This window comes from Camelus ferus, chromosome 17 (genome assembly GCF_009834535.1).
Source record: "Camelus ferus isolate YT-003-E chromosome 17, BCGSAC_Cfer_1.0, whole genome shotgun sequence".
Classification (NCBI taxonomy): domain Eukaryota; kingdom Metazoa; phylum Chordata; class Mammalia; order Artiodactyla; family Camelidae; genus Camelus; species Camelus ferus.
The window spans coordinates 49,300,094-49,319,590 of NC_045712.1; the positions used below are offsets into that span (position 1 = coordinate 49,300,094).

General features: G+C 39.3%; 1 protein-coding gene and 1 long non-coding RNA gene across 10 annotated transcripts in view; one reads left to right on the plus strand and one right to left on the minus strand.

The window, feature by feature from the left end:
• The window catches only part of SLC4A7 (solute carrier family 4 member 7), a 111,231-nt gene that overhangs the window by 23,876 nt on the left and 67,858 nt on the right, over positions 1-19,497 (plus strand). For 5 of the 9 annotated variants that reach the window (XM_032459407.1, XM_032459411.1, XM_032459412.1 and 2 more), the window contains exon 2: positions 16,996-17,077. In XM_032459407.1, the coding sequence (XP_032315298.1) occupies positions 16,996-17,077 (82 nt within the window). Of the gene's footprint in view, positions 1-7,879; positions 7,928-16,995; positions 17,078-19,497 lie in introns of those variants that run through there. The other 4 variants (XM_032459408.1, XM_032459414.1, XM_032459410.1 and 1 more) reach the window with 1 other exon arrangement.
• Positions 391-18,092, minus strand: LOC116657299. Its single transcript, XR_004312442.1, has 3 exons — positions 18,082-18,092; positions 9,430-9,434; positions 391-914 (listed from the first exon to the last, which is right to left on the minus strand). It is a non-coding gene; the product is annotated as an uncharacterized LOC116657299 (long non-coding RNA).

The window sequence follows — 19,497 nt, forward strand, 5'->3', positions numbered from 1 at the left end:
CTTTTATACATTTAGGATAGTCATGCCTTCTCCTAGAATTGTTCAGGGTCGTCAGTGAAGGAATGCATATGAAGCACATAGGAAGTTATAATTAGTAATTTCTGATACTTGCAGCCTCTGACAGCATAAAAGCCTGGTAATAACCACAGTGTGTGTGAGAAGCAGAGGGGAGCTCCCACACTTCTGTTTCAAAAGAGCTTAGAGAAAGAGGAGGACAATAAAAAATTTACAGGAAAGAATTTAAATCATGTTTCCTTTTTTATTAAGAAAATAGCGCACCCTCCTTTTTCTTTTCCCATAAAAACCTTTAATAAGTCTTTTGCTTAATGTCAGCAGCAGCCCCGTCTGCATCATTAGCAGTTATGCCCTGGGTTCTGTTCCTCTACTGAAAAACTGACTTCACATCTGCAAACAGAACTACATGTGCCTTCTTAATCATTTTAATTCCTGTACAGTTCTCCACCTAACTTACATTTCTAGATTTTCCCCCGCCTTTGGCAGATTCTAAGCTTAGTAATTCTTCTGCCTGAATTTAACATTAAAAAAAAATCGGTGCCTGTGATGATAGGATTTTCTGACTGTGAAGCTGGAAAATGTTAGGTTTTTTTTTTTTCCCACCGTGCCTACAAATTCAATTTGAGAAAATGGGGATGTTTGGAGGAAAGTTTTAATTTCTGTGTCAATATGGAAAGCTTTATTATTATTTGGTGTATTTATTTAAAGTCTATCCACTCAGAATAGAACGCCTTTAGATTATTTAGTGCCCTTCAATAAAATTTTATAGGTTTTTTTAGATTACATTTATTCCCATGTAGTTTATCATTTTCTTCTTGTGTAGGGATTTTCTCTAACCCTATCTCTAGTTTGTTGCTGGTAATTTAGGGAAAAGCTGTTGGTGTTTATCTTGTGACTGGCTGCCAGCAGATGAATCTTATTTGTGCTAATTGGTTGAACTTGTCATATTCTAGGTATATAATGATACCATCTGCAAATAAAGATAATTTTGTTTTTGTTTTATTTCGTTATTACACTAGCCACGGCATACAAATTGATGGATTATCCTAGAGATAGTGGAGACTTAGGACTCGTGTAAAGAGTGGAATCTAGTGTTTTGTGCTTTAATATGTTTGCTTTTGGTGTCTGGTCAATAATCTCATCATTTTTAGGCAGGTTCTTTTTGTTCCCATTAAAAGTAAGTCATATTGAAAGGGACCTACTTGACTTTAAAGTTTGGAAGACTCTCTTTTGAGCAACAGGGATTTAGTGATATTTTCTGATAGTCCAATCATTAATCCTCATTCTGAATGAGGTAGTATTTAAGTAATCCTAATATTCCTAATTATTATTTTTTTTAGTTAGGGCTTCAATATAATGAATTTTGAACAGGGTACAGTTCACTCTATAACAGGCAGGGAATGCAAAACAAAACCAAATATAAATGCTCCTGGAAATAAGAGAAGCTGTACCAGAAAAATTCGTGTCTCCATCTTGAAACAGTCCATTGACTTCCTCCTTCAGGGTGACCATTGAGAAGTCTTGTTTCAATTTATGTGTCTCTCTTCCTCCGTTTCCTTCCATAACATTTGTTTCTAAACCCTCAGTTCCGGGAAATTTTATTAGAGTTACTACCTAAGATACTGCCCTTGTCACCCAGGGCCCGTTCATTCTAAAGGTTTGTATCCCTTTTCCATTCTCGCAAGTTCTCATAGTTTATCTTAGTTTATCATTTCCTTCAATCCATTTCCTGTTTACCCTTTTTGGCGCTCGTATTAGTTGGAAGCTGAATCTTCAAAATTTGTTGATTGTTTCTCTCTCTTACTTTTAATAGTTTCTGATTCTTCTTTTTGTTTGAGATACTTTATCTTCTAAGCCTTAGCCCTTTTGGAGATTGAAAATCTTATTTTTAATTTTCCAAAGCTCTTGTTCTTTTTCTTTGTAGCAATGCAGTTATTTATTTTAGATTTTTTTAATTGAAGTAAAACATATACAAACATGTACAAATAGTAAATGTGGCCAATTGTCAAAAAGCAAAGAAATTCATGTAACTATCACTTCAGAAAAGAAATAGTAGACCATTGCTGGCGCTCCAGAAAGACCTTCATTTACTCCCTCCTCCCTCCTGCGTAAAGGTAGAAACACAATAGTTTTCCTTATTTTAAAATTTTATCTAAATGGAATCATATCATATGAATTATATGTTTGGCTTTTTTCACTCAAGGTTATGGTTGTGAGATTTATCCATGTTCTTCCCTGTAGCGCTGGTTTGTTTAGTTAGTTTCATTGCTTCATGGAGTTACATTACATAAATACACCACAGTCCATTTGCATTCCTCTTCTTGGATGTGTGGATCGTTTCCAGTTTTGTGTTACAATGAATAATGCTGCTATGAACATTCCTTTGCATGTCCTTTGGTGCATATATGTGTGCATTTTTTATTGGGTGTTTTAGCTTGGCTTTTCCCAAAAGCAGAGTCTGAGACAGAGGCTTGTGTGCGGGTAACGTGGTGGTGAAGTGATCCCAAGAAGCAGAAGCGAGCCCTGGGAGGAGCCTCGTGAACTGTGTCTCAGAGCTGTCTGCCTAGGGACTTGGGGAGGGACCGCTTTCCAAACCCCACTGCCCGGGGCAGGGGCCAGCGGGGCGTCAACTCCATGCATTGCTACTTTTTTTTTTTTTTTTTTTTTTAGATTTAAAAAAATTTTTTATTTTTATTTATTTATTTATTAACATTTTTAAATTGAGTAATAGTCGTTTTGCAATGTTGTGTCAAATTCCAGTGTAGAGCACAATTTTTCAGTTATACATGAACATACATATATATATTCATTGTCACATTTTTTTTTCACTGTGAGCCACCACCACAAGATCTTGTATGTAATGCACTGCTGCTTTTTAACACTGATTTTTGACGTTTTGGAATTAACCAGAGGACACAGCTTAGAAGGCTTCATTATAAATATGCAGCAGAATATATCAATCTTGATATAAAAAATCTAATCAAAACTGAAATGTGAAAGGAGATTGTAAGTGCAAAAGGCATATGTGGGTTAAAAAGCCTAATTTTTCTTTTTATAGAATAAATAGGTCCTGTCCCAAATGGTACATTATTTAACATTATGGTGGCAACTCTAGCTACCACGAACAATCTGAGGCAGAAACAAAGTAGTTAAATCTGTTGAGTGCAAATTGGGTGGGAGGAATGATTATCTGGGGACAGTTCTATTTAAGTTTTCTACCATATACAGGTTAATTTAATAGATGATATTAAAATGTAAGTTCCATGTACAGATGCAGAAAAATCTTTAGGGTATATTTTTAAGTGGGAAAAAGCAAGTTATGTATACAACAGTGAGTTGTATGTAGCTAACATTTTGGTAAAACAAAAAAAAAAAAGCGTGTATTTCTCTTTGTATTACAAAGTGGAGAAAAACTTGAAAATGGGGCAGAGAAACCAAGGGAATAAGTGAGACAGTCTTGATTCGTGTAAATGTATTTATTGCTTAGTCAAATAAGCCAGATACAGAATGACATATACTGTATGATTTCAGTTGTATGTAGAACCTAAAAGAGTCAAAATCACAGAAGCAGAGAGGAGAATGGTGGTTGCCAGAGGCTAGGAGGAGGGGAAAATGAGGAGGTGAGGGTCTAACGGTACACAGTTTCAGTTAAGCAGGATCCATAATACGTACAGCATAGAGCCCGTCGCTAACAACACTGCAGTGTGCACTTTACATGTTTTAAGAGTAGATCTTACAAGTTAAGTCCTCTTTCCCCACCCTCCCCCCTGCTAACAATAATACTAATAAGGGGGTGTGGGGAAGCTTTGAGAGGTGACGTGTGTCTGTGGCCTTGATGGTGGCGGTGATTCCATGAGTGTACAGTTGTCCCCAGACTCGAGTTGTGTATGTTAACTATGTACAGCTTTTTATGTGTCAATCATACCTCATTAGATTGGTTTAAAAAAAAAGAAGTATTGCTAGGAAAATACAACTGAAAAGAAACCTTTAAAGGACCAGCTCAGTTAAAAGCCCTGAGTTTACTGTTAACATCTTTATTTTATCAAGGAAGTAGTAAACTACAACTTACTTTTCCTTTCTACTTAGTGTATAAACCTTGCTTTAAACTTTTTCCTTTGCATATTGGTTCAGTAGCGTCCAGGACTGCGTCCCAACAGGTGACACTGGAGAAGTGGCTCTTCTGTGTTTTGATGGAGGATGACATTTTGCTCTACAATTTGGGGAGTTAAAATGTATATGCATCTCATTTCTCTTTTTCCCCTGAGACCTCGTAGCCCTTTTTCTTTTTCTCTCTCTCCCTCCCTTCTCCCTAAATCCCTGTGCCCAGGGCTCTGATAATCCAGTGCGGGTGAGGCGTGTGCTGCCAGGAGGCTGAGTAAGCTGTTCAGTGCTGGTGGGGAGGGAACAGCAGGGACATGTCAAGCGGTCCTTGTGGAAGCTGGTGTGGAACCTGGCTGTTTGCAGGTGCCCTTTATTTTGGGCTAGATGCATTGAGAATTTAAAAAATCAGTGAATAACGTATATTCTGTCTATCTGTTTCTTTAGATTTATGTTCATTTGCCAAGTATAAATCACAGAAAGGTTGACTTTTTAAAAATTAAAAAAAATTTTATTGTAGCTGTTGCCATCATTGAATGGGTCTCCAATTCTTAGAGAAGTTTAAAAAAACCAAAGCTGTACTTGAAGGCTTTGGCGTGTCTTTTGCCTGGCGTCTGCTGTCTCGTATAGCTCGAGGAAGATTAAAACAAAGTATTTTTTCTGTTTGATGTATTATTTCAGCTTAAATTTCTAATTTTGTTTTGATGCATGTTGTCAGTGAATTCTATAGGGTTAGCTGGTAGTAAGACTTTACTTTTTATATTTATTTGACTTCAGTAGACATTTTATTTTATTTGTTCTCGTTCAGTTAGAATTTCGTTTTAATCAACTATTATCAGAAATTTTTTTTCTTAAGTTTTATTTTATGTAGCTGGAATGGAGGGAAAGCATGGACTGGAAGGACTGGGTTTGAATCCTAAACCCACTGTCTGCTAGCTGTGGCGCTTTGGAGAAGTTGCTTACCCTCTCTGAGCTTTCATCATTAAATGAAATACCTGAATGTGCTATACAACATGTATGACAGTGTTTAGCATAGTTTTAGCACAGAATTGGTGCTAATAAATATTTTGTATCATTTCCTAGAAATCCAGAATAACAAAATAATACTTTTTTTACCTTTTCTCCTTCTATACCTGTTAAAATATTCATTCAACGAATAACATCACAGAGAAAACAAAAAGAAATATTCACCTACAATTCTTTAATTATGTATTTGAAACCTGAATTTTTCTACAGGAGTTCTCACAAGTGCCACTCAAGGACCTCTGCCAGCCCCTGAGATCCTTCCAGAGGGTCTGCAAGATCAAAATGATTTTCATAGCAGTCCTGGGACATTACTTGCCTCTTAACTGGGCTGAAGTTGCGCTGATTGTGTGGGAGTAGTGATGGGTGAGACTCATGTCACAGGACAAACTAGGGAGGCAGCAGCCAGTACCACCAGGCGCTGGCATTTTAAAAACAGAACAGAGTTACTCACTTCAGAATGTCCTTGGGGAGGGTAGAGCTCATTAGCATGCACGAGGTCCTGGGTTCAATCCCCAGCACCTCCTCTAAAAATAAGTAATAAAACCTAATTACCTCCCCCCTGCAAAAAAATAATAATAAAAAAATACACCAGTAAATAAATTAATTTTTGAGTGGAGCCAACATGGTGGAGTAGAGAGACTCGCACTCGCCCTCTCCCACAAATACACCAAGAATTATATCTACAAACCCATCGAATTGCACAGAGCACCTACTGAACTCTGGCAGAGTGTCTCTCATTTTGAATGACAGGAGGATTCTCACAAAATCCATTCATACTGTACAGCACAGGGAGCTATGTTCAATATCTTGCAGTAACTTGTGAAGAATATGAAAACGAATATATGTATGTTCCTATATAACTGAAACATTGTGCTGTATACCGCAAATTGTCACAACATTGTAAACTGACTATACTTCAATTAAAATATATTTTAAAAACAGTGTCTTTGATGAAGCAGTGAAAACTATCTTATTAAATCTGAGCCTTTGCTTTAGTATTCTGAATGACAGAATAGGAAGCACACATAGAAAGGCGCAAACAGAATGTCTTTGATGAAGCAGTGAAAACTATCTTATTAAATCTGAGCCTTTGCTTTAGTATTCCGAATGACAGAATAGGAAGCACACATAGAAAGGCGCCTGCTGTATACTGCGGTGAGCGGTTGTCTGGACAGAAAGCACCGGTGTGATGGCTTGAATTGTGAGCAGGCCCAGCTGCCTTCTTCACGGGGTACCATCGTCACTTGAAAGAACAGCGGACTAACTGTGGTTATTCAGACTTGACATCTGACAGCTGTTTCCTCAGAAAGAAATGAAGCGAGCCTGTCCCTTCCAGAGAAACAACTGAGAGTATTTGTTCCTAGTGATAAGTCTCACTTTCAGAAAAAATTATAATTTTGAAAAACGTATCTGCCAGCCTGACCCTGACAGTTTCTCAACACTTAGACTTATGAGACTACTGATAATACTAACAAATGTGATTTTTTTTTTAATATTGTGGAATGAAATGTGAAGTTATACACATGGATTCAAAGTGTGTGTATGGTGGGCCAGTGGGTTTAATGTAACAGTGTGCGGGTAAAACATTTATTTGAAAAGGCTGCAGATTCTACCTCACCTTCTAGCCTTGAAGAAATGACTACTGTTTGAGTTTGGTGACCTGGCAAAGGGGAATATCAAGTTAACTTGAAAAGAGAGCTAATACACTCCTCTCTTTTTGAATACAGTATTTGTGTGTACCCGAATTTTTTCATATAATTCAACCGAATAACAAATCATATGAAATTGATTACAGAAGTAGATGTGAGAATTCCAGTTGTCTCCTATTAAGTCAGATATTGAGAGATTTGCAGAAATGTAAAAGCTGTTCTCACCAAATCTTGTTCTGTCTTTGAAAATGGTTGTTTTTAATTAAAATGTTATTTGTGTTAACATGTAATGGCTTTATTATTTTTCCAAATGAATTTAAATATATATTTAAAGTTTTTCTCAGTTTTACTTGCAAAATGGTTAATATAGTAATATTATAAATATAAATATGGTAAACTTTGTAAACAAAGACGCTTTGAGGTCTTAAGTAATTTTTAGAGGTGAAAAGAGATCTTGAGCCCAAAAGTTAGAGGTGCGCTGCTAATTTCCTTTTCCCTTTTAGCTGTTACCCATGTGAATGCTTAAGTTGGGGGGGTACAGTGATAATTAAAACCAGAATATGATTTATTAATCCTGTTATTAATGTGGTTACACAATAAGTTGGTATAAATATAGTAATGATAAAAAGGCAAAACTCTTCAGGTGAAAACATATTTGGATCTTTCCTGGAATTAAGTGAAATTAAGGGCTAGGTTTAACTGAGTATGTTGTTGAAATTTTAGTCTCTTAAAAAAAAAAAAACCTCAAAAACCAAAAAAACACACCCATTACACATATCCTTAGAGTGCGTTCTCTTGAACTAATGGTATAGAAAGGTTTCAGTTGAAAACTGGTTGCTACATTCCTCTCTGGGTATTTTCAGTGATAACTACATGTGTGTATTACCGTCAGGGCTCTCGTGCTGTGACGCCCTGTGAGCTGTAGTTATTAGCATGGAAGATTAGGTGGCTTAGAGCACAGTGACTGGCTGTGCGGTGAAAGCAACTTACAAGTGTTCATCTGTGCAAAGCACAGTGACCTGAATCAGGTGTGTCCTCACTGTCCCCGGGCTCCGCGGGGGCCTCGCTGCGTTACATTGTCAAAGGCTAGGCGTTCGTACATCACCATGGAAAGATTCCGCCTGGAGAGGAAGTTACCTGTACGTACCGAGTTACGATCTTGTATTTTACTTGTAAACAAGTTTGAATCTTTCAGAGCGTGGTAGCGAAGCTCGAAGAAATGTCAGGCTTATTAGCACTGGCTTAGAATAGCATCATCCTTCCTGTCCTTGGCTGTGGAAGCCAGCCGTCTGCTGAAAAGAGTAAATCCTTGTGCGAAGTTAGTAGTGTGTGTAGCTTTTTTATTATGCTCTAACATTCGATTTTTGAGTAGTTAATATTACTTGAGTGAGGCCGTAAGCAATTTTAAATGGCTGAGATATGAGTCTTAATGGTTAAACGTGCTTTGAAGGTAAACTGAAGGATTTGGTAACTGTGCAATTGCTCTGCCTGGTTAATAATAATTTATGGGAGGTGTTACTTTTGGGCTGTAGCCACATGTCTTATATGATGAAGAAATGAAGATCTGCTGCTGCTGTTTTATTTCATTTCTTAATTTTTGTGGTTTTCGGGGGGAGGTAATTAGTATTGTTTATGTATTTATTTGCTTAATGGAGGTGCAGGGGATTGAACCCAGGACCTTGTGCACGCTAGGCACGCACTCTACCCCTGAGCTACACCCTCCCCCCACCGCTGCTGTTTTAATAATGGGTCTTAGACCTTAGGTGTGAAAAGAAGGTAATAGGCTAGGCTTGTTGGATATATTGTTGAAAAATCTTTTAACACTTTTTTCCCCTGATATCATGCCTTTGGCATGTAAAAGGCTCATTTGTGATCACTTGACCAAGAAAACATAAATCGTAGATTTTGCCTTTCCAGGCGGGATAGATAATGACTGTGAGAGGAATTAGTAAGACCCGTTTGAAACAACACTTAGATTTGTTTGATTTGCTGTGAGTTCCTACTTGTGAATTGAAGTTTGGTTTTTATCATGTGTTGACGCCAGGCCTCTTTTGTTTATAAACTGATGTATTAAATTCCAAACTGTGAAGCACCTTTCTTTGTTTGAGCTTTAATTGTGTTCCGAAGGAGTCCGTCAGTGTATCCAGTATATGCTTTTTGGCCCAGCGTCTTCCCCTTTGGAATACAGCCAACAGTCACTGCGGATTTATTAGAGGCCTGCTTGATGCCGAGGGGACAGTGGCGACAAAACAGATGAGGTTCCCTTCTTGGAACTTGCTGTTCAGGCCGGGAAACAGTCAAGCAGCTGGTTCCATAAACATGTAATTGCACGCTTTCATAAATGCTATAAAGCATCGTGTGTTCTCAGCGTATATTACAGTGCCCTTGGCCTGCCGTCTCCTGGATAAAGAACCACAAGTCCCGTAAGCTGTGTGTGTGTTTATAAAATGAGAAGATGGCACTGGAAAAGTGAAACCCACCCACACCTGTGGGTCTGTGAGGCCTCATTCATCAGGAATGGAGATAATACATTTACCTCCCGATTTCTTGCCATGGGAAGCCCTGCCTGAGCTGTAAAATGATTGATAAGCTGGCCATTTGTTTCTGTTAACAGTTTTTATTCACTGATGTGTCCCAGTACCCGGACTGATGCTCAGAACGTAGTGCACGCTCAGTAAATATTTGTGGAATGCACGGATGACTCCAAACTCCTCGTCTTTAAGGAAATGAGACTTCTTTTTTAGTGCATCAGGTTCATGGGGTCCTGGGTATTATCCAGGGGAAGAGCAGGCACACAAACCGTTGTGCTGAGGGACTTCTGGTTCTTTCTCACTGATTTGCAGGGGACAGACCCAGTGGAATTCTAAAAATACTCAGCTAATGATAACCCCCGGCTGACCGAAACCAGGGAATCGCGACGGAGCACCTGCTAGAGCCTCCAACGTAATAAACGCCTCCTGGGGCTTACGTAGTGTATCCGCTTCTGTGCGGGGTGCCCGTGTGTTTCCCCCTTGTGTGCAGGGTGCCCGTTTGTTTTCCCCTGTGCACGGGGTGCCCTGTGTTCCCCCTTGTGTGCAGGGTGCCCTGTGTTCCCCCCTGTGTGCGGGGTGCCCTGTGTTCCCCCTTGTGTGCAGGGTGCCCGTTTGTTTTCCCCTGTGCACGGGGTGCCCTGTGTTCCCCCCTGTGTGCGGGGTGCCCTGTGTTCCCCCCTGTGTGCGGGGTGCCCGTGTGTTTCCCCCTGTGCTCGGGGTGCCTGTGTGTTCCCCCTTGTGTGCGTGGTGCCCTGTGTTCCCCCTTGTGTGCAGGGTGCCTGTTTGTTTTCCCCTGTGCACGGGGTGCCCTGTGTTCCCCCTTGTGTGCAGGGTGCCCTGTGTTCCCCCCTGTGTGCGGGGTGCCCGTGTGTTTCCCCCTGTGCGCGGGGTGCCCGTGTGTTTCCCTGTGTGCGGGGTGCCTGTGTGTGTCCCCTCGTGTGTGGGGTGTCCGCATGTGTCCCCTTGTGTGCGGGGTGCCTGAGCTCTTCCAGACACTTCAATCACTGCCAAAGTTGAGATTGTTTTTTAAAAAGACCGTTTCAGAAATAGATTTTCTTATTATCCTCGTTTCTGTTCATCGTTTTACATACTTCATAACCTAAAGCAGATGATCCCGGTGTGTGTTTTGGTGTGTCTGTGCTGAATCAGAACTTGGAAGGAATGTGTCTTCTCGTAGAACGAGTGCAGTAAGTACTTGTGATTTATACTTGCAGGCACACCCGGGTGAGGCTTCGCATTGCCAGTGACACTTGTGCTTTGTCGCGGACCTTCTGACAGTTCAGCGTGTCCCTAGCAGTCCTCTGTTGTTGGAGGCTATGACTTGCCAGTTTTAGGTCTCACATCTCTGAGTCCTCCTGCTCTTCACATTTTTTGATTTCTTCACTTTTGCCCCTTACAGCTTTTTCTTAGAACTCGAGTTATCTTTAGTTTTAATCATGGTACGTATTTCAAGGAGAACTGTCTGAATCTATGCGGTTCCTCCCCTGTCTGGTGACAATGCATTTTCCCCGAAGGCTTTCAGATTTTCCTGTGGGAATCACATGATGGCCTGAGTTTACAGTTTGCAATTTTAAACTGCTTTAATTTTCTATACACCTTTTACATCTCTTCGACTTGTTTTAGAGTGATGACTCAGTGACAAATGCCCGGTGAGTTCTTTAGGAACAGTGAATTCTGTTATTTGGCTTTTCATCTTATGAAACAGTGGTCACTGATCATTTCTCCTTCTAACTGGATTAGGAAAGATTGTTTGCTTACTCTTAAGCTTTGGGCCCATAAATTTCAAGTTTTCTGATATTTAAGTTCAACTCTTGGTAGGTGGCACGGAGTCAGGAATTGGTATTATTTGGAGGAAACTTATATTTCGGGAACAGCATTATTATTTGCATATACACTTTGAGAGGTTGCCCTAGGAACCTTGTGGAAAAAACTCTGACATGCAAATTGACTTCTGGGGTACTACTAACAGATTTAGGGTTGCTTGTAATACAGCGAGAGTGTGTTGTATCTTCACAGTATTTTCTTGTGAATCGGAGGTACATTCCATTTTTCTGAAGGATTAAAACAACGTGAATGAAGTGAGGCTGGTCCCGAGAGGGCCTCCTAAGATGACTAAGGGCAGGAAGCAGCCTCTATTGAAGAGCAATTTGAACACGTGTGACTTAAGTCTGTAACGTAGTCAAGGACATGGTGTTCCGACTGGTGTGCAGTGGAATCACGTAGAGGTTATTGAAAATACGGATCCGCCGGGGCTTCACCTCAAGCGTGGGGTCAGCATCTCCACTGTTGGGCCACGGGAGGCCGAATTTTTAACAAGCTCTCTAGGGGTGTCTGAATTTATATCCTATCATAAAATCTGAAAATCTCTTAAAGTAACACAATTTTAGATCCTTATGAAAGTTGGTTGCCTCGTCTTGGCATTTCATTCTAGATACTTAGGAATGCATTTCCTATGAATAATTCTTGTCTGCAACCGTAATGCTATTTTAGGGTACATCTTAAATCATCACATCAGTTTTAATTCGGAAATTAATAGGTATTTGTTTCTGTAATTGTTAAGACTTCGCTAATTAATCTAGTTTTAAAGCTATATGGTAGATGAGAAAGCACTTTTATAGAGATACTACATAGTTTCCTAATTCAGATTGAGTAACATGTGGGCCTCTTCCGTGGCTGTGTGCCTGTGCTTGGCATGGTCACACAGCACCTCATTCTACAAGTTTTTCAGGTGGGCATAATGCTCTGTAGATGAGGACCAAGGTACATAGGTCACGTGGCTTTTGGAAGATTGCATACTTAAGTCTACCTCTGTATTCACGTGGTTAAAATAAATCAAGGCAATGTAAAAGCCCAGTGAATCCAGAAGTCTGCTTCTACGGCCAGAGGTAACCAGTTTTACTGTGTGCTTGTATGTCCGTTCAGTGTTCATCATGTAAATTCAAATATTCTTTTTCTGGGGACTTCGTATGCGATATATGTGGTTCTCTACCTTTTGTGTATTTCATTTTAGAATAGGTCTTAAATATTTTTCATGTCAGTACACGGTGTCTTCCTCTTTTTTAGTAGCTTTGTATTCCATCCAATGCATTGCCGTCCCTCTTTTAAGGGTGGTTTCCAGTCTTTTCCTGTTACAAGCTGCAGTAAATAACCTTGTACATACGTCATTTCATATACAGAACATGTAAACTTTCTTTATGATCTTATATGAATAATTCTTAAATCTGTTGTCTTCTATGTTATAGAATAATTATATTCTGAATAGTTACCTTATTTGATAAATAAAAATTTGAAACCAAGGCAAAATAATTTTCTTAAGAGTAGAGTGAGTCAGTCTTGCATTTATATGCTTAGGGTGCCTTTTTATTCTTCCGTGTATTTGAGTCTTCCCGGTGCCTTGGCTTCGTGTCCTTTAGGCGGGCTCTGTAAAGACTGGCTGGTGTGACTCACTCATCTGAGGTTGGGAATGAAAACATTTTCATGTCAGGGGTGGCTCTTCGCTGTTGCCATTTTTGGTTTTCCACTATATTCTTGAAGTTAAAAAATGAAGAAGTTTTTTTCTAGCTGCAGATTTAAAAGTAACTGACATATTAGGTATAAATTTGAATTTATCTTTTTAAAAATGATCAGAATTACATGTTTATTGTAACAGAAAATTAAACACTGCCAGTTTGTCTGTCTCTGTGTTGTTCTCCACTGCTTTCTCAGCCAACTCTGTGACACCGTGTCCACAGTTTGGTGTTTAACCTTTAAAATATTTAATATGTACATGTATTTTTGTATATATGTCAAAAAAGAACACAAATAAAATTGTACATTGTATAGTATATTAACTTAATCTATACTTAGAAAATGGCGTTATCCTAAAATGATAGGATTTAAAATGCAGTATGTTTGTTTCACAAATATATTTCCACCTTGAAACATCGGTGCCTTCGTTCTAAGGGATTTTCGATATATAGTCATGTGCACCCTGCATACTTTGTTGAGTTACTTGTAATATGTTGACGTGGCCAGTGTATGTGCCTACTTAATGTTTGCTTTTATAGCCTGATTCCTGTTTCACAGTTGTTGAAAAATAGATGTTTTTAAGGGAAGGGAGAAATGCAGATCCCTCCCCTCCCCCCACCTTTTAAAAAAATAATTGTTAAATGTACATTTTTTAGGCTTTAAAAATTTTAACTTTAGTTTGTTCTACACGTTACATATGAAAGCATTCTCATTGAAAACCCAAACATTAACGATGCAGGAATATTCTTGCTTGGCTTTAAGTTAAATCACTTCCTCAAGGCTTCACAAGGTTGTCTGAGGGGGCAGGCTGGGCGGACCGTGGGAGGTGACGGACATCCTCATTTTCACATGTCCCTTTGTGCACGTATGGGACTGTTTCTCTGTGATAGATGTTTAGAGGTCAAAGACTATACGTATTTTAAATAAATACGTATTGTGAGGTTGCCCAGCTTAAGCAGTTAGCTGATTAGTGCTAGTACGTCTAAACATGTTAAGTACAGCTGCATGGAAGTAAAAGGTATTTTTTTTTTTTTTTTTTTTTTTTTGGTTAGCGATGAGAGATAAGTGTATTGTTTTGCTTCCTTGGCAGTTGTTCCGGGGAGATGAAAGTTCGGAATGGGAGCAGTTAATCCCTTTTAGAATACACAGTGTGCTACCTCTTGGATGGCACAACTTCTGCGTCTTTTATTCAGGGGACAGCTGCCTTTTTGTACCTGCCTATGCATGCTTCGGGGCTGAATGGCGTGGGATCGTTGGAGGAAAGCTAAAGGTGTTAAGAGTATGGCATGCGTAACGGATGACACTTAGTCATTCGTTCTTGCACGGTGAGCCTCTCCTCATCACTAAAGATGTGTGACTGCCGTCAGGCAGTGTATCCATGCATACAGTGAGGTGTCCTTTGTCTTTCTTAGTCCCTTATATGAAAACGTGTAGTGGTCTGCACAGCCTGTTTCCCAATTCTTTTTTTTTTTTTTTTTTAATTGAGGTATAGTCAGTTCACAGTGTTGTATCAGTTTCTGGTGCACAGCACAATGTTTCAGTCATACATGAACATACGTATATTCATTTTCATTTTCCTTTTCACCGTGAGCTACTACAAGATATAGAATATGGTTTCCCTGTGCTGTACAGTATAAACTTGTGGATCTATTTTATATACCACTCAGTATCTGCAAATCTTGAACTCCCAGTTTATCCCTTCCCACCCCCTTCCCTGCTGGCAACCGTAAGTTTATTCTCTATGCCTGTGGGTCTGTTTCTTTAGATATAAAGGTTTATCAAGTCATTTAACTGTTGAGTTTCCTAGATTAAGTGGAATACCGCTCTTTTAGAGTCATATACCCAAATCTTAATACCCAAATCTACTTGATTCTATAGTTTGGATATCTGACTTTCTTCAGAAAGTCAGATTGGATTTTGAGATCTGCATTTTTCTTAATATACTGTGTCTGTTTCTGAGTTTGGGGTAGCAAATAGTGAGAGTTTGGATAGCAGGGAATTTATTTGAAAATTTCATCAAAATTGACTCAGTTCCTGAGTTTTAAGATATGAGAATTAGGACACTGAGCGCGTGGATAGAAAGGAGTAATTGGGATGTGAATTTACTTTGTATGCACTGGGAAAAAACCTATACACAAAAGTGAGGTATTTTAAGATCCAAAGTTGGAGGAGATCCTAAAAGATCATTTTACCCAGCCTCTTGTTTGATCCTTTCTAAGAGAAACTGGTCCTTTGGTTTATGCTTGGACATTAGAAGTGGCAGGAAGGTAATTGTATTATGTGTCCTTCTGGCTTGTTGTCCCGAGCATGAAAGGGGAGTGACCGCCGAGAAAATGGGAATGGATGAAAGTTTGTCTTCTTGTGAGACTGGAAAAATACTGTAATCTGATGGATAAAACAACTTCATTCTAGAAAACTGACATTCAGTGGAGTACTAACAATGTTGTAATTAATGCTAATATTATTATTTTATTTTTAGTTCTATTCTCTTACCTTCAGTTGCCTCAGTTGCCTGTAAAGTTATCAGTTAAAGCATAAGGACCTTCGAAGAGAACAAATTAGATCATTTCTTCTCTTTCTTGAAAGCTGGTTTTTTGGTTTTTTTTTTTTCATCCCTCTCCTGCTTTGGGAGGTTTGTGGTCCTTGCTTCTGTCTGAGCAGAAACATTGCCTGTTTCCTGTTGCCCATCTTTTGCCTGCTCTAAGTGAGTGGTTAAGTCATCTGCCCCTTTGTCAAGCCCCAGCTCCTTCCTGCTTATTTCTAGTTTTCAGCCTCTTCCTGAGCCATCTTTTCCTTGCATTCATCTCTTGCTCTGATTCTTTGACGAAGGCGTGGTGAGACGGGATCTGTCCAGCATGAACGCCGTGCTGAGTAAGGTTCCATATCCTGGGTTCCTCTGTGTACTGCACTCATGCAGACTCCAGCTGACCCACCCCTGTCACCCTTGAAGTTCAGGTAGGCCTTTTTAACATCAGCCAGCCCTTCATCAGAACCTTTGTATGGCTTTTCAAAACCTTGGACACCCTCCTCCAGGACGCATCGCGGTCCCAGGTTGGGTGGAGCACAGCAGAGTCCTTGTCCACTGTCTCCTCATTGTGCTCTGCTCTCAAGTCTTTGTTGCTTAAAATGGAGTAGGCGTTCCTGAGGACCTGGAAGGGGCACCCTTGCCCGCCAAGTCTGGGCACCTGTCAGGGCACCTTGTGGTAGCTGTGCTGGACAAGTTCAAGACTGCACGCAGACCCGTGCAGGGTGTGGGTCCGGAGGGAACTACAGGGCAAATTGGAGACTTTTTGAGGGAAGGGAATTTGTTCGTCTCTCTCAGCCTGTGGCACAGACCCCTGTTTACACCAAGTTCATATAGGTAGTTAATGAGGATAATGTTTTTTTGAAAGTTAAGTTATAAGTTGAGAAGAGACATTAAAACTGAAACAAAAATAGTCTGTATAACATTTTATAATAAATATGGTTAGTCTTTTTGTTGAGCTGAAGAAAGAAATAGAATTGGGAAGGCAGACTTCACAAACTCAAAGCGAGACTCTCCTTAGAGGTTAAATTTTGGCATGGCTTTTCCTTCGTAGAGAAATAAAAAGTTCTTATAACTTTGATTGGCTCTTGGTTAACTTACGAGTGAAAATGATACTCTACACATTAAGATTTTTGACCATTATGTGTTTCGCCATAATCCAATCCAATATCCAGGACGACTTGAGTTAAGTGGGGTTGGTTTTGTTTGTTTGTTTTTGTTAGGGCACCTAAGAAGCAAAAAAAAAAAAAAAAAAGAAGGAAAGAAAAAAGTATTTTATATTGATACCTAAGCATTTTCCCTCTCCCCCGGTTTTGTGAAATTTCTGGCTGGAGAGTCTCTGTTAGGGTGAATATATGTGCCAAGTACGTAGTAACTGCCATAGAAGACCAGTGAAAAGTCGTTGTCATTTCAGTTCTTTCCATGAGATTTTTGAATGGTCTTCTGTGGACTGAAAAAAAAAAAAGCCCATAAACATACTTTTAGAAAGAATGCAATTAGCTATGCTATGAATTCAGTTTTTTAAGAGGAATTTTTGGCTATTTTTGCGTATTTGCGTACTTTTGGCTATCTCAAATAACATACCAGGTAGTAGGTCCTCAGTGTGCATTGATTTCCTGAGTCAATGACAATAATTTCTTTGTAGGGTCCTGATGAAGAAGCTGTTGTGGATCTTGGCAAAACCAGCTCAACTGTGAACACCAAGTTTGAAAAAGAAGAACTGGAAAGTAAGTTTGTTGAAAATAACTTACAATTAGCAGGATAAACTACTAATGAATGTTTGCTAGCGTCCTTTAATTTTCACCTGTTACTTGTTGAAACATTTGTTGTGGTTGTGAGGTAGAGCATACATTTAGAAGACTGTTCTCTTCTAAATGTAGTTGAAAGAATAATAATACAGCAAAACCCCATGTAACCACTCCCCACTACAAATAGAACATTCTCTGAAACGTAAATTTCTTTTCAATTCATTTCAAGAATGCTTTTCACACTTCACTGATGGTTATCATTACTTGCCTTGAAAATTAAAATGCCACAGTTACAAAATCAGCTAATTCTTTAATTTTTTTTTTGTTGTTTCTAGCAGCCTTGGCCATTTGAATTATGAGCACACTGTAGACTAATGAGCCACAGTTTTCACTGGTTGTCACCTAAATGTTCGCTTTATGTAGGTCTGTTACATCAGTCTTTTAAAATGTTGTAAAAACCTCAGCATAGAATTGTGTAGCAGATGAGTTATTTATCAGTCTGTCTTCCCTGAGCAGGAGGAAGCCCTGACATATGGTTTCTTTTTCCTTCCTCTTTTTTAAAATTTGAGATAATTTTCGATTTACAGAAAAGTTGGCTGTATACCCTTCCCCCAACTTTTTCTAACACTAACATTTTATTTAACCATCAGTTTGTAAACACGACAAAATTAACATTGGTACAGCACTACTAACTCAACTGCAGATTTATTCAGATTTTACCCGCTTTTCCACTGCTGCTCCTTTTCTGTTCCCAGATCCTGTTGAGCAGCTCAGGGTGCCACAGGGTACTTACATGTCATGTCTCTTTAGTCTCCTCTAACCTATGACAGTTTCTAGGTCTTTCCCCATTTTTCATAACCTTGACTCTTTTGAAGATTAGTGGTTAGACACTGTAGAAGGTCCCAAAATTTGGGTTTGTCTGAGTTATCACATTGTGACATAGTCTCGTGCCCCGGCTCGTGGATTTGTGGGAAGCATCCCACAGAGCGCCGTGCCCTTCGTGTATGGGGACAGGTGGTGGCTGCATGGCTCGCCGTCGGTGATGCTGACCGTGAGCACTTGGTGAAGGCGGTGTTCACCGCAGATGTTTTGACAGACTCATCTTGGGGTCTCTTTGAGACCTACATTTTGAAGTTCAAGTCTCCTGTGGCAGCTGAACGGGGCCATCGGTTTACAAATGGAGATGGAAAGAAACACAAATAAGCGTTCTCCACATTTACTTTGTGAGGTGGAAAAAAACCCCTGTCCTTTGAGATTGGCTTTAAAAGTTTAGGCTTCCTAGGGCTTCTGCAAAGAACTTCAGTTACCTGGAAGCTTGATTCTGTGAATTGTAGACGTTAGAGAAGTTAACATTTTTAGCAATAATTTTATTAATTCAAATGTGCACGTAATCCCTCCCTTGCCATTTAATGTCATCCCTCAGATGAATGGGACCCGGGGCATGAAGAGGGACCGTGATCCTTGGCTTCCTTTGGTTACCCCACGGCCCTTGGCTTTTCATACTTTGGACATAACTCCGTTTCAGTATCAAGTTTGAGGGACAGATTAAGTTTATCTCGGAGTGTGACTGAATCGGCCTTTGGTGGAATAAATTAAGGTGAAAGAAATAGCAAAAATTGTGACAGAGCAGTAAAGGAAGTAGTAACAGCAGAATAAATAATAAGGCTCCATCTCCCAGTCTTTGAATTCTAGCATGTTGTTGCTCATTTTATCTAGTCTTTCTAAACGTCAGCCTCGGAGAACTTATTTTTGTCTTGCTGCGTAGGGGCTCGTGTGCCAAAACCCATTAGTACTAATTGGAATAATAACCTGGTAACTCACAGCGCACGGTGATTCTTTAATCCACCGTCGGTTGGTGTTCAGAAGAAAATTGTTCCACTAAAATAAAATTGTGAGATCCCTGAGTTTTGTTATAGTTTTTCTTTTTAACTTAACTGAGATATAATTCACATAATGTAAAATTCACCTTTTTAAAGTGTTTAAGTATATGCACTATATTGTGCAACCGTTATCACTCTCTCATTCCAGAATATTTTCATCATCCCCCCCAAAAATTCTTTATAATTGTCTTTTTAATTTAATTTTTTATTGAAATGTAATTGACCCACAGCACTGTGGTAGTTCCAGGTCCACAACCTAGTGATTTGATATTTTTATTCATTACAAAATGATCACCACGGTAAGTCTAATTACCATCTGTCATCGTGCTAAGTTATTACAATTGTAATTGTGGTTTTTAATTCGGGATTTTCTGGTAAATTTTTTTCAAATAATTGGTATGCAGTTTCTACAGGTCTTTGTCTAGTGCTGTACTGTAGGCAGAAAACTAGGTATTGGGAAATATCCAAACAAATAATTTTAAGTCAGTGTGTTTACATAGGTCTAGTCTTCTTTTAGTT